Here is a 15,193-nt window from a genome sequence, read left to right as displayed (position 1 = left end):
AATAGTTCGGGATTGTCCTATTGCCTTTTCCAGTGGGGATGGGAGCAGCTAGAATGCTCCTGTGCTACCACTCCTCAGAAGCTGCTCTCTTGTTGCCCTCATCTAATACTTTGCTTGGGTGTGCATGCAGCTGTCTCATGAGCTTAATTACTGCATAGTCTCTATGGCAATTGGTCCCTTCTCAGAAGCGGTTTCAGGGCAGCTGTGATAAACTGGTGGAGGAGATAAAGCTGGGTTTTAACTTCCCATTAAAAGAAATCATCATCTGCAAACACACTACTATGCAGATATTAATTGCACTGGGATGAAAAGCAAGCCCACACTTGGTTCCAGCCTCTTTATTTAAAGACAGATATTTTCTCAATGCAGTTCTAGACTGTTGGAAGTTTGGGCCCTTTCCCTATGCATCCCCCTTTAAACAAGAGTCCAAGTCTAATATCCAGAAATAACAGTGCATATTCTGCATGTATTCAAAATCCTTTGTGATCCCGAGTTCTAACAAGCAGATCCAGATCTGCTGTTGATGTACCCGAACATGTCCTGCTGCTCCCTGTATTCACGGTGTGCATTGCCTGCCTTTCAGGAGCAGGCAAATGCATTCATTTTTCCCTATCACCCTATCTTTTCTGTTCTGGCTGCTCAGCTCCACTCTGACAAGCACAATAAATGTGTCCTCCTGGGTCCTTGCAAGCCGGGCATTAGTCACACTGTGCATTTCAAGGACATCAGGCTGGTAGGTTTTCAGCTGAAACAGAAAACATGTTCTGCCAGGAGCCATTTGTTCCAGTTTTGTTGCTTACCAATAAAATAAAAATCAATGGTTTTTTGGAACCTGAGAAGCAGGTCAGAGAGTAGGAGGGAGATGAGTGGTAAAATGAAGGTGCTGAAGTTAGTTCCCTGAGTTTCTCTGATGTAATGGCATGTAACATTTGGGATAGAGCGAGGATCTCTGTCAGTGTGGGAAATGCAGTTTCCTCTGGCAGACAGGAACAGGACAGCTCTTGCCTAACAGCAATCAGGACTAGTGCAGAGCAGGTCCCACACTGGGTGATTGAAATCAAGTTGAGTTTTGCAGAACAAAAGAGAGGATGTTGTATTTGCTGCACTTCCAAAGTAAGTGCCAATGGAACATCCATGGTGACAGGGATCAGGATTTAATTTGGCTGCATCACCCCATGTGTAGGGCCCATCCTGTCTGTATCAACCTCTCAACTGCCAGTTCAAACCTCTCAGTCATCCAAGGAAACACAGACAGGGAATTGATCCTAAAATACAGACTAAAGAATTGTTTGCTTTACTGAATCAGTGCCTTAGTCACAACTGACTCGGAGGAGTTTTGCTTGAAAAGTGAAATGCCATCAATGCCTTCTCCTTCCTTGGAAATTTCCCAGTTTCAGTGACTGATTCAGCTGATTAATTCTTCTGAGCTGGTAGTGTCATTGTATAATAAATAAGGTTTTACCTGGACATAGCATTTCTTTTCTTAAAAATGTCTCTTCCTTATTCTGCAGAATCAGAACAATTTAAATGAGTCCTGATGGTAACACTGAAGTCCCCTTCTCACTGTGGTCCATGGTGCTGTGCTTTCTCCTGTTATAATGCATGATACAGCCCAAGTGAAATGCAGAGCTCTTTTAAAATGTGTTTTTGCCACACCTAATGATAATTGATTTTGCAAAAACTGTTTTATTAGAGTATGTTTATGTGAATGCTGACTGGCCAGACGTTCAGCCCTCTTCAGATACCTTTATATTGACATTAAAGCTCTGTACATAGTTAGATTCCAAATCAAATTCCAATATTTGGGTGAATACCAGCTATGTGTTACACCATGTATTCATCAATGGGCAATTATCTTTCAACTGATGATATCTTGCCTAGTAAATCTGTGCTAGTGGGGTGGTTCTTACTCAGACATTACGTTAGTTAGCCTAGTTTGAGAGTCACACTGTGCTGGACAGTCCTACTCTCCATACAAAAGAAAAACACATCATGTAGCACCCTGTCAGCTGAAGCTGCATTGGCAGAATGTAAAGACTCAGCTCTCTGGCAACAGATGGGCTCCAGGCTTCTTCTGACATGATCTGCCATCCAGCATATGTTAGCCAGGCTGAGAAATCAAGGAGGTTTAGACTGAGGCTTTAGCTTTATTTAAAAAAAGAAAGATGTCTTAGCTCTTGATAGAGCAGCTGCCCTACAGTCCATGGAATAAATGTGGAGTAACTTGGCTAAGGGAGAGCTCCAGAGCACAGGATAGTAACTAGGGGATGCCCACTGTGTTGGGCCTCAGGTTCCTGCTCTGTTCTGCACACTCTCAGGTACAGTGAATAAAAGTGGTTGGTCTTGAGGATGGAAGAGGAAGAACATTTTTCCTTTGGATCCCCAAATGCACTGGTTTGTACAGACTAGATTCTGTCACCGCGTGAGACCTGACTGGCTGCTCCAGGGCAGTGAATAGGTTGGTTTCTCACCTTTGGTTTCTCCCCCATCTCGAGTGTGGGGTGACCAGGTAGTCAGCCCTGGGCTTGCCTCAGGAGGGAGGGTGAGGCTTTTCCAGCACAGTTCAGTCTTGGTATTTAACTTGCACAGAAAATAAGGAAATACCACATCTCTAGGATCCTGAACATTTTGGACTTTATTTTTATTTCACAGTGGGAGTGAAATGGCTAATAGGTACAAAGCATGAGTAGTCAGATCTAATTATAAAATAAGTTGGTCGCATTTTAATTGTCAAAACTCAGATCATGGTATTGATATTTTTTTCCTTTGTTGAAACATTTTCTAATTGAAATTTTTGATAGTTGAGCAAAGAACTTTTCTATTATTGGGTAAGTTCTGTGCAACTTAATGAAAACTCTTGATTTAGATAGTACTTGGAAATTTTTCCAAACAGAAGTAGTCTTTTCCCTTGACAGAAGTCACTAAGCCGACACTAAGAGGGTTTGTTACTCTGCAGACTGAGCTGTGAGTGCCTCTGTTGCTCCCTTCGGGCAGGGTCGAAGCCGTGCCACAGCACAGCCCTGCGCACCTGGGGAGCACCAAGGAGCCCCTTCAGCCTGTGGGCATCCACCTGGAGCCACTCGGCGCTGCACCTCGGTGTGCTCGTCTTTGAAGTGGACGCATTCCTGCAGGATTGCACTTTTAGAGCTGGGAAAACAGCAAGATGGGGGTGCTGGGTTAATGGTTGGATTTAGTGATCTTAAAGGTCTTTTCCAACCTAAATGATGCTGTGGTTGTTTGTACCTGGTGCTTGTAGCACGAGGTGTTGGCAGTTTGCTCCTGCCCAGCAGCTGACTGGGCTTGTGCATCCCATTCCCAGTGCATCCCTGTACTTGTCTGCCTTTGGCATTAGCTTTGGGTTGGGTAAAACCCAGCGGTTTTGCCGTTTTTTTCTGAAAAGATGTATGAATGTTAGGGTGAAAGCATTCAAATAGCTTTATACAGGGTTAATTATTTTTAAATAGTTTCATACGGGGTTTAACTCTTTCTAACGACTTGGGGGCTTAATCAGCATTTATTAAATCAGCTGTATGAGGCTTTGGGGCACCAATTTAGATCAGCTGTGTGAGGCGTTGGGGCACCAATTTAAATCAGCTGTGTGAGGTTTTGGAGGGGTACCAGCTTCCCTCAGCTGTGTGATGTGTCCGGGAGGTCCCGACTCGGCCCCGCTGCTTCCCTGCCCGCAGCTCCCTGCCCGCAGCGCGGTTCAACCAGCGGTAAGAAGCCCCAGGAAGCCTGCAACAGCCGTGGCGGAGCCGCTCCCGGGCCCGGCGGGCGAGAGGCGCCCGTGAGGGAGCGGCGCTGCCGCAGTGCCCTCAGCGAGCCGGGGGCGGGGCGCGCCGCAGCCCGCGGCGGTCCGCAATGGGCTCTCCCGGTCCCCCCCGCCCCGCGCCGTTGGTTCGCTCCCTCCCCCGCCTAGTGCCCGACGCGGACCCGGCCGCCATTTTAGGAGCCGCCGGCGGGGCGGGCGGGGGAGGGAGGGGAGGGACGGCGAGCGGAGCGGGGCTGCGCAGCGCTTCTCCTCCCTCCTCCTCTTCCTCCTCCTCCTCCGCGGGGCCGAGCCGAGCCGTCCGCCTGCCGCACAGCGGAGCCCGGACCAGCGGGGGCGCCAGCCGGGCTGCGCGCTGTCGTCCCCGCTCCGCGCTGCCATGCCGGCCCCCGCCGCTCGCCTGCTGCTCGCCGCGCTGCTCTGTGGAGCGGCGGCGGCCGCTCGAGGTAACGCGGCTGGGGCGGGCGGGGGAGGCTGCGCGGCACCTTGGGGACGGCGAGGGCGACAGGTCCGGGTCGCCTCCCGAGCTGCGCCGCGAGCGGGCGAGGGGATGGTGTCCTTGGCGCCCTGCGCAGGGGAGGGAGCGCGGAGGCGGGTGGACATCGCGAGTAGGGAAAGGGGGGAGGATGGAGCTGGGGCCGGGGTGACCCCGCCGCGGCCATTGCACCTGCAGAGGGGACGAGGGGATGGCGACTCGTCCTCCCGACTCACCTGCGGCGAGCGACCCCGAGCCTTCGCAGCCGCGCAGGGCAGAGTCCGGCCCGGCCCGGCGGGGGATGCGCGGCGGCGGCGCTCGCTGTGTCCGCCCGCCTGTTACATAACGGGGCCCGGGGCGGGCGGGGGGCGGCACTTGTTGCCGGGAGGGTCCCGCGGGCAGACCCGGCCGGAGCTGGGCCGGGCAGAGCCGCGGCGGGAGCGAGGATAAACCCCCTCGGAGAGCCCGTGGGCAGCCGGGCCTGGCTGGGCTGGCCTGGGAAACCTCGGTGCGGGGATGAGCCGGAGCAGCGCCTGGGCCAGACCGTGCGGGTTCGCGATGTGAGCGCGGGCCTGGTGGCTATTGATTGATCCCGAGGAGCAGCAGCATCATACGCATTGCGGGGCTGCTCCCCGGCAGGCTTCAGTGAGAGGCTCGGAACGCTTCCTCACCTGAAGGTTACCCCTGGCATCGGGAATGCTGTTTCTGCAAGATTCAGCTGATCGTATGATGAGATTTAAGAGCGTTGAATAGGAGCGTACATCAGAAGTGCGGCTGTAAAATGGCTTGTGCATACGTTGAAGGGAAGTTCTTGATCTAGAAACCAGCTCGTTATGGACACATCTTGCTGCAGTTTCCCTTTGTGGATCAAGAGGCTGCTGCCGTACTAAGTCTAGGAAGTCTTCTGCCAGCTGTTTTAACAGTGGCCATCATTAACCTGCATAAGATCCCTCAAGTACAGTTTGTTCACCAGTGTTCTTGGAATCATTAAATGTAACATTTACCACACCAGCACACAAGCATAGTGGCTTTGAATTCCATCATTTGAAAGTAGGAATAAGATTAACATCAAAAACCATTTTCCAAGAGAGCTGATACATGCTTTGGAAACAAATGGCAAATATAGGCAGTGTTACCCAGGACAGCGCTGGTAGGCAGCTTTTCTGCAGCTTGTTAGAGGCAATACCTGTTTTCAGTCAGATCTACAGAGCTGCTGGACTGCAGGTCCTGATCTGTTAAACTTCATCACACATAACTGAGTTACAGAATGAGGGCTGGTTCAGCTTAGTGTGTGCAGTTGCCTTAGTCCTTGCAACGTTTTGGCTGCTGTAGGTAGGCCTGTTAATAGTGTTATGTGGGGATGCATTTAATGACAGTTACGCTCTGGAGAACACCTGGAAAGCTGCAAGGGCTACTCATTTTCATTTCCCTGTTGTTAGGAAAGGCATTTGTTTGGAAGCATTTATGGTAATCTTTCTGTTTTGTGCTGTATTGCCGGTTCAGTTTTTTTTCAAGTACAGCTTCATCTTTTTCATCTGTGACTTTTAAAGTCCTTGTGACGGAGGTCGCTGAGATTTATTGTAAGTGGTGAAAATGGAATTGTGCTTGGTTCAGTAATGTGCAAAAATGGACTGGAAAGGCTGCACCGGAGTGGTGAGTTGCACTTGCCAGTTCTGCCATTCCTATTGTTGGAACAGGGGAGTGAAAAGTGGTTTCTTTTTTGATAATGGAAAGAAAGGGAAATAGCATTTGGGGGATGCAGTCTTGCACAAAAGGCAGGTGTGAGCTAGCTGACCTACCGTTTTCCCTGTAGCTATTTTAAGGGGTGCAGAGAGTGATTTTGGGTTCTAAAGAGGCATTTTCCTGTCCAGCTGGTGCAAAACTCTTAATCTAATCGAATTTGTTTTGTAATTGATGAAGTTTGTAATTGATCAAGTATTTCTAAGCTTGTTGCAGTGGAAAAGCAGTACCTAGCAGTGCATGCAGACTGTGTTTGTGGGTGAAGCAGTTGGATGTTTCTGGCCAGAGCTGGATGGGGAATGGAATGCAGGAGTTTCCAGAGGAGGAGGCAGTGCAGCTCACGGCTGCTGCATCCGTGGGTCCTGACCAGGTAGAGCGATAGACCTCTGTTATCTTGGGGCCCTTCCAACTTACTGTCATTTAGGATGGGTATTGATGAAAGTAATACTTTCTTGAGGAAGCTTTGCTGATCTGTGATTATTTCAGGAAGTTATGTGGTGCTGAGAATGTCTTAAATCCAAACCACAAACCACTTTGTTACTACCACAGTCTTGCTGCAGATGTTTCTTTGATACAGGAACAGCCTTTTTAATATAGGGTTGGGGATTAGGTAGGTTTCTTTCTCCTTTCTAGAGGCAAGGAAAGGTAACGCTACCCTAAAGCATTATGTAGAGACATTTTGGCTCTTTATGGGGCCTGGTTTGTTTTTTTTTTTATTCTTCAAGTGTTTATGAAAGTAAGAAACCACTGAGAAGAGATAGAATTAATCAGTACGAGACCTCTCTACGATGTATAGTGCTTGGGAAAGCATTATATATAGCCATCTGTTCATGCAAACAATTTTAATCTCTTTTTCTACGTGTGTTATTTAAAAATAATGCACTGCTGTGGAAACTGAAATGGAGGAGAGATGGTCTGGGCAAGCATGATTTACATTGTGTTTGGAATACTCTTGTGCTGGTTGTCTTCTCCCATGTTATTAGGCTGCAGGTTGTGCTGTCTGTGCAGAGTTAGCAGGAAAATCTGTCAACAGAAACTTCTCTAGACTTAATAGATGTATCTTTGGTTTGAGGTCTTAAATGTTTCTGCAGACAAAAAATCACCAGTTGCAGATAATTGCAAAGATTTTTTTAAGCAGGAAAGAAGCTGGGCTCATGGGCTTCAATTCCTCATGGGTTGAAGTTAAACCTGGGTCAGGCCACAGCTCTCCATAATGTGAACATCCCACAACTTAGAATTCTGGTATTCTGGGTAAAACAGCATTTCCTGCTATGAAGCCCAAATATGTGATAGCTGAGTGGCTTGTGGCTCTGAAGCTCTGCTGCAGAGAGGAAAAAACTTCTGTGGTCATTAAAGTTTTCTGAATAAAAGCACTTTTACAATTTTTCTGAGCCTTATTCTCTTTAGTTCCTTTGGGAGAAGTCTCTCTGAAATGTGATTTATGATGTTAAGGGCCACACATCTTGCAGCGTTATTGTCAAAGACAGAAGCGATACCTCGAAACATGGGAGAGTTTAGTGAGGTGGAAGCCTTGGTCTTAAATAAATCTTGTTTTGCACTCTAATTTATTTGTTTTGTACTGATTGACTCGCATTGGCTTCTGTAGGGACTAAACCTCCTTAGGAGCCTTTAGAAGGGATTATTGGAAACCTCAGTGCCTTTGAAGAATTGTCTGTCTGTCCTTTGTTTATAGTATTAGGTCTCATCTCACTTGCTTTGTATCTGATTGCAAACAAGTTGCAGCTACTGCTCCCAGGGGGTTTCCCTGTTTTTAAATGGAGTCAACAAGTAGAGCCAGAAGTGCCAGCTATACCGGGGTGATGTTTGTTGTATTTCTAAATACTGTTTCCTTTCGAGGAGCGAAGTTTGTAAATATGACAACCGTTAAAATGGAAGGGGTTTCCACCCTTGCACTATAATTAGCAACGTTTAAGATAACATTAATTTAATGTTTGTGGTTAAAGGCTTATGTTTTCTATTTCAGTCTTCTGTTTAGTGTAAAACATTTTAAATTTCACTTGAAAAATTAAGGCTTTGTTGGCTTAATCCTATTTAAACTGTTATGTGGTGGAATCTTTGTTTTCCCTGCCAGGCTTTTATCCAAATTCAAATTTGGTCAGTGTATCCTCTGTCTAAGGTCTTTGGTGCTCTGAATGTTTCTTCTGTTGCAGTTGTGGATAGTAAAAATTGCAGATAGTTTCTAATCAGTCATTTGCATGTCTCTTAGTTTCATCAGGCTTATAGAAAAACTTGCATGTATCTTTGTACAAATAAAATCAGATTTAGGCAACTGTTTCAGTGGAGAATAGGAAACTTTCTGTAAGTGGTGATAAACAGGAGATATTTCTCTAGGCAAAATATAATTTCATAAAACCCTGTTGAATCCCTACAGCTGTTGGTTTGAATGTGGTGTTTGAAGAATTAGTGTTAATTATGCAGGCTCATAGTGTAGGCAGCTGATAGTTTATAAACATTATCTTGTGCTCCAGTGTATGGCAGTTGAGCTTCTAGAGCAGGAGTTACAAGTGCTCCTTAACTGTGGCGAAGAATCCAAGATAGAGATCGGAAATTTTGGGATGAATTTCAACCACCAGATTTTCCTTCAGATGGGAACCACAGAGGTTAATGGTGGATGTCCATGCCCTTACTTAATCCCCGTCCTGGGGCGTCTCCTGGATATTGCAAGTGAGTCTCCTGGATTCATTCCCTCAGACTTTGTTGCTGCCTTGAATTCCTAGCAATGGAAATAGTAGTTTGTCTTGGAACCTCATACTATGGATAAGTTCCACGCTATCAAGAAAGTCAGCATCTGAACAGAGTTTGTGTTCAGTTTTATCCCATTGTTTGTACTTGGTTGTATGACGATGACTTTTGATAAAATTCTAGGTATGAGAAGACCCAGTTAAATAAACAAATACAATACATCTTTTCATTTGCACTGGTTTATATCCAAAGTTAATCCTGGGTCTTTTCTCCTGGAGGCAGGAGCTGTGAGTGGCAGGCAGGGCAGGACAGAACACACATTGTAATCAGGCCATGCTATGCCCTTTCTTACTCAACTTTACTTTCAGGGTGGAGAAGGGATATTTTATTGTGTAGCTCTTCACTCATTGGCTGGACTGTATTTTTCTGTGGTTAGGTACTACACAGACTTGTTCTTTGAATGATATGGCTTGAAATTTCTTCAGAACAGTACTAAATTACAACTATTCGGGGTAAGATATGTTGGGAGTTTTTACTGTCTCACAGAAAGGCATCCTGGTGATCTCTTGCATCAAGAGGAAGACAGTTAAGCAAAAGATACACAGTAATCAGTTTTTGTCAGACCTTCAGGACAGAAGTAAAGGACTCTACTAGTTCATCCAGTGCAGATGGAGTGCTGTTCATCTATATTGACAGAGAATATAATTCTCTTTTTGTGAATTTTTCTCTGAATTTTTCATGAGGTCTCAAAGGTACATTTTCAGAATGAGGATTTTGTGTTTACTGTCATTAGATTGAACAAATAGCTTTCAAACTCTAGTACTTGTTACTGAGTTTAGTGTGTTTAACCAGTTAATTCTTAAGAATTTATTTTGACATGAAACATCTTGATTCAGTTCTAACAATGTGCAACATGGCTAGACAGCACTGTATATTAGAAGCAGTTATCTAGAAGAAAAAGTGTTCCAGATACAGTCTTTTCTGGTTGAGGTGTGTTTAAATCTTCAGTCGTGTAGGTGCCAGATCCCATTTAAGTCAAATGAACTTCTGACCACTTGTAAGAAGATAACAGAAGTCTTCAGAAAGAACTTTGATAAGTACACTTAATTTTAATGTTTGCTTTCAAATTACAGAACTGAATTAATTCTGATTGTCTTAATAGCTTTTGATTAAAATTTCCACACTAGCCCTAAACCCGGTTGCCCTGCCTACCTGCTCATTTACATTCATTAATTCTTTTAGGCAGCAGAAGAAGGTTATCTGCTGGATTGTGTTCTGCAGCATCAGCCATCTCTCTTGGGAAGGAAGCATCCTTGCTCTGAGGAGCATTCCCTTTGCTGCAGAACAGTCAGGCTGGTCTGTTCTGGTTCAGGAGACACTGAGCACATTTACCTGGAGCAGATGGTATTTTCAAACCCAGTGTTGGAGGCACACGTGTGGTTTCTCCCCCTGTAGCAGCAATTACTAGCAGACAAACAGAGCTGGGAAGTGGCTGGTGCTCACCTCGTGGGACATGTTCTGTCAGGCTGGGCAGTAGGGAAGGCTCTGCAGGAGCTTCTCCATTCAGGGTGCCACCTGGGAAATGCCCATGCTTAGGCCTTGGAATTCCTTCATGCCCACTAAAAGCCAAGCAGAAGTCGGTGAGCTGCCCGTGCCAGCACGGCTCCCCCCACTTGACTAGATTAAATGCTTGTTGGGATTTACAGCAGATTCCATCTGAGGCGCTTATAAATAGTGTGAATATTGTATTTCAAGGAAACCAATGTAGTTTATCCCAGTTAAATGGCAAGAGATTAACAGCTCAGGGCACTTCGTTAGTGTAAAGCTTGGAATAGGCTGCTGTTCTGGTTTGAAACTACCAATCTGGCTTGAACAACCTCTGTAGATTGCAGGAGTTTTGTGACAATTAATGTGACAATTAAACTACCCCTTCATGTTTTTGCCCCTCTTCTCAGTCCAAGATTTAATGCTATTTAAGCAGCTGAGATCAGGATAACACTTGGTTCAGTTTGATTGAAGGGAAGCAGTGATGTATTGCTCGTACACTGTACCTCATATTTCAAACACTAGCTTGAGAATTCCTTCCAGTGTGTGGTTATGGTGGAGTCAGTAGATCACAACTATGGCTAACGGGCCTTTCCTGGATATTCAGCAGTAAGTTTGGTGTTTTAAAATCCAGTGATGTTTAGTATTCGTACACACAAAGGGATTTAAGCTTTATGTTTTGAAATCTGGTGATGTTTTAGCCTTCCAAAACACAAAGGGGTGTAAGCTTTATGATTTTATTGTCTGCAGCACAATAAAAGGACATGACTTTGCTTTCAAATGGGCCTGTTGTTTGAAGGTTCACTAGACTCTGCAGATGCTCAGCATACTCATGATGCTGTGGTTACAGTACTTGAAGGTTTCACAGAACTCCCTACCCAGCAGTAGTGGAGGTAGGAGGTTTCTAAATTAGGAGAAGGTTTCTCAGAACTTTAAAAAAAAAAACCCTAAGTATTTTTGTAATCCACATTCAGAAGCATTATAATGAAGATGGAGGTTTTTTTCTGGCAGAGATCTGTTCTGGTGTTTTATACCACATCCTTGCAAGGACTAAGATGAATGGATGAAAGGACTCGCACTTTCAATTGGGGTATAACTGTCCCAGATGTGCTTACAGAAAAATACTCAGCTGTGACCTCCTTGTGCTCCTGAAGCCAAAGCTGTACTGGTGGCGGTTTTCTCGAGACTAGGTTTGAATTGTGGGTGAGCATTCCATGGGAGCCTCACGCTTGAGCAATTACTGGCACCTTCCCTCGGAGGGAGGAATCTGTTTTAGTGCCTTGAGTATGACCAGGTTTGTTCTGAAACGCGGCGTTCCTGGGAGGGTGCTGCAGCAGCTGAACTTCTCTGGGTAAATAGAACAATGTACTTGGCATTTAACTGGCTCTTTGGTGTGCTGCATGTTGAGAGTGTGCGTATATAGGCAGTAAAGAGAGTGTTGCCCTATTAAGTAAAACCACATGGAGTAATTAAACACAGTTTGCATTAAAACAGTTTGTTGTGAGTTCTTTGTTGCTGCATTGTTATGGATGAAGATGATACATCCTGTCTACTGTTGCTACTAACTAGTAAAAGATTGCAGATGAAAGCATACTGGGAGTATTACGGTTTCCTGTATGAGTTCTCTAGGTTGAATCGTTTATTGAAGTGTCCTTTTGTCGCTGTTTTTTAATTCCCCTGGCTAAGCATATGGCACATGACATGAATCCATTTTAGTTTGTTGAAGAGGCAGGATTCAAACGTCTGGGTTAGCCTTCCATCTCTGCCTGTTTTGACAATCTGCTTATATAATTCTTGAGAGGTGAAATAGCAGGACTCAGCAGTGTGATGTGTTCTAGCTGTTGTGTATATTTTACTGTGATTGCACAGGCATGCATTTCTTAAATTTTAAGTTCTTGATCTCATGCAGACCAAAACCTGGATGATGCTGCCTGTGGAATGCTCTTTGGTGTGTTTGTTGTAACCTCTTGCAAGTTATTTCTTGTATTTCATTATGCGTTGTTTGCTGAAGATTACCTGGTTTTGTCTGGTAAGGAGCAGTTTTCGGGCCCTGTAGGATGTTTTTCCATAGGTTTTAAGCAGCTGGATACATGCAGTCTTCCAGAATTGCATTTGGGAAAATGATACTGTTAAGGAAACTTGACAATCCGGGAGCCACTCAGGCAGTTACACTCCACCACCTGAGCTGGGGAGCATAACATGAAGCTAAATATTTAATAATCAAGGGACTGTCCTATTGGATTGTCACGGAGTAGATGATAACCTAGTAGATAACGTGCTTTGATCTTGCGTCTTTAGTGATGTACTAGAAGAAACTCTTTTTGAGGCTTACAAGAAAAGATACTGCATTTCTCTGCAGCCAGGGGAGACCAGTCATCCTGAGATAGGCTCAGGTGATCAGTTTGAGGCTCTTCTGTGCGGAGGTGAAGGATCCTCTCACGGGTGATTTTGTAGTGGAGTTTCCCAGTCTCTTAAAACAGCTACTAAAGTAACTGAAGTTCGATCTCTTTTCCACGTTTTCTTAATCATGGTGAAACCCCCTATACAAGACAAAAAGCTGACATGAGAACAAGCCCTCATGTTCTGAACAGTCCACCAGCTGTATTCCAAGTTTTCCGTGTTGGGGGGAGGTGGGGGGAGGGACATGGAGTGTGAACAAACCCTGATGTTTTGTGTTGGCTGGACTTTCTTTATCTGGTGCTGACTGAGGTTTTGCTGGTGTTACACTTGGCACTGATGGCAGCAGCTCCCCATCACTGTTAACAGGTTTTTGAATTGCACTTCAGGGGCATCTCAAATCCCAGCATAGTTAGAAACTAATTTAAATTCTCTGAGTTACTTTTGGAAAGCCTACAGGGACACTCAACTCTTCTGAACATACTTAGCTAGGATTTTGTTTCAAGTCTTTTAGTTTATTTAAAAACCTTGATTCAGAATTATAAAAGAGGAAAATATTGAAATTAGTGTTATAAAGCGTTTTTTAAAGATATTGTTGGTTCCAAATGTTTTGACTTTCTACTTTGTTTTCCTTTCAGTTAACAAGCATAAGCCATGGATTGAAACAACCTATCATGGCATAGTTACAGAAAATGACAACACGGTGCTCTTGGACCCCCCTTTAATAGCCCTGGACAAAGATGCACCTCTGCGTTTTGCAGGTAAAGAATTCATCTGCATTTCTGTTTGAAGATGTGGAAATGCTTTCTCGGGGACAAATGCTCTGTGTTAGTGTGTTTTCCATAACAGTAGCATAACATTTCAAAGCTTTTAGATCCTAGGAAATGAGTGTGCATGGAACAGCATTTTATTTCAGATTTGCAGCTGTATCCAAGTATCCAAACTAGAAAGCACTTTGCTTCTTTCAGTTTCATGTGTACATGGTAATTTTCTGGTGTTTTATTTTTTATTTGTTTTCGTAGTGTCTATCCTTTTCCTCAGTCGTCTAGGTTCCACATTTCACAGCATTCAGCGTGGGAGTTCTGAATCAGTGATTTTCTTACCGTACTGAAGAGAGTTTTGGTTTTCTTAGCATTTTTTTATTTGTGTCTTAATAGAGTGAAAATACTAATTAGTAGAATTAGGATTGCACGTCTGTGATAAGTTTGCTTAACAATCTAGGGTATTTTAAAAACTGAACAACTTCCTCTGGCTGAAGAAAAGGCTTTTTCTCCTGTAGCAAAGAATATAGGGAATGATACACAACATCTTTGCAAAATGTGGGCTAATTCTTCACTTTGAGCATAGGACTCACAGGTTTCTTATAAACTTACGCAGTAGATTTTTTTTCTGAAAACCTTTGTTTAGGAATACTGTATTCATTAATTGGATGCAGTGTTATGGAAAGTCCTTTTTTGAATCTGACAGTGTTAGAAAGACACTGGCATCTGCAGGTATTTAAAATACTTGTGGTGGATAGCGCAAGCTTAAATTGGATATTTGCAGAAGCTTACTTTGTTAAGCAAAATTTGAGAGTTAAGAATCCTAGTGAAGTACCTAAAGGATAGGACATGAGCCATTTTTGGCAACATTGCTTAGCCTGGCTTCAAGGAGGAAGGGACAGGAGAGTGATTAGATTAAATTAAATTAAGAACCATTTTAAATGTTCAGCAGCTGACTGCATTGAGTGCTGCAGTGTTATGGCAGTTTGGTCACAATCTTCTTGAAGTAGTGCTTAAAGTAATAGTTTTGTTGCATGATCGTAAGGCTGTAATTATCCCCAATGAAGTTGAAGATAATGGTAAACTTGCTATTCAGAAGTTCAGAGATAGTGCTACACCTCTGAAATTCAAACTTTGTCATGTATTGGTACATGTGGCAGAGGCTCTTCTGTTATCTTAACTGGAAATAAAGCTGCTGTCTGTGTACAAAAAACTTTTCACTGCCAAACGAAGAAGCTTGTGTTGGCATACACAAAATCTGGTCATTAGAAAGAGGTATGGAAAGCCTGACTTGTGTTCTCAGGGATGAGGAGAACGTGAATCACCTCTTGCAGTTCTTAAGTGCTCTAAATGTAGGTGCTGGTAGTTCAGCAGCATTGAACAGAATCTGAACATGGCAGTTTTATACCTCTTGGGTAGTAATGTTTTCAAGAAAGTACTGTCAGAGTATCTTCAAATATATTGTTACGTTTGCAGAGGAAAATCCAATGTTAAAGCATTTCTTAAATGAGACTTTTCCCATTGGGTTGATCTAAATTGTATAAACCTGCTTTCATTAAATGAACATTTTTATCTACTGGGAATTGTATAAACAGAATATATTTGTGGTAACAGAATGTATTTTGGCTTTCAAAAATGGACATTTCTGAAACAGCAGCAGACCAGCGGATTTAAAGAAATTAAAGTTTAAGTGTAGCACATGAACATTGTAGAGAAATTCTTGGTGCGTGACTGTTGGGTTTGAATTGCATAAATATTGGAGGACTGTGCCGTGGGGGTCTCTGGAAGTGTTTGTGTGCCATT

The 15,193-nt window shown here is 44.1% G+C and overlaps 1 protein-coding gene and 1 long non-coding RNA gene across 5 annotated transcripts in view; one reads left to right on the top strand and one right to left on the bottom strand.

The window, feature by feature from the left end:
• Positions 1 to 2,624: 2,624 nt before the first annotated feature.
• LOC138121451 (uncharacterized) lies at positions 2,625 to 4,568 on the bottom strand. Its single transcript, XR_011156187.1, has 3 exons — positions 4,481 to 4,568; positions 3,244 to 3,392; positions 2,625 to 3,147 (listed from the first exon to the last, which is right to left on the bottom strand). It is a non-coding gene; the product is annotated as an uncharacterized lncRNA (long non-coding RNA).
• CLSTN1 (calsyntenin 1) overlaps positions 4,015 to 15,193 on the top strand; it is a 32,504-nt gene continuing 21,325 nt past the window's right edge. The window contains exons 1-2 of one of the 4 annotated variants that reach the window (XM_069034977.1): positions 4,015 to 4,215; positions 13,268 to 13,390. In XM_069034977.1, the coding sequence (XP_068891078.1) occupies positions 4,149 to 4,215; positions 13,268 to 13,390 (190 nt within the window). In that variant the 5' untranslated portion in view covers positions 4,015 to 4,148. The remainder of the gene's footprint in view (positions 4,216 to 13,267; positions 13,391 to 15,193) is intronic. The other 3 variants (XM_069034978.1, XM_069034979.1, XM_069034980.1) reach the window with 3 other exon arrangements.

The sequence above is a fragment of the Aphelocoma coerulescens genome, chromosome 21, assembly GCF_041296385.1.
Source record: "Aphelocoma coerulescens isolate FSJ_1873_10779 chromosome 21, UR_Acoe_1.0, whole genome shotgun sequence".
Taxonomy (NCBI): Eukaryota; Metazoa; Chordata; class Aves; order Passeriformes; family Corvidae; genus Aphelocoma; species Aphelocoma coerulescens.
Note: the sequence above shows the minus strand (reverse complement) of the source record. Positions and strands in the feature narration are given on the sequence as shown.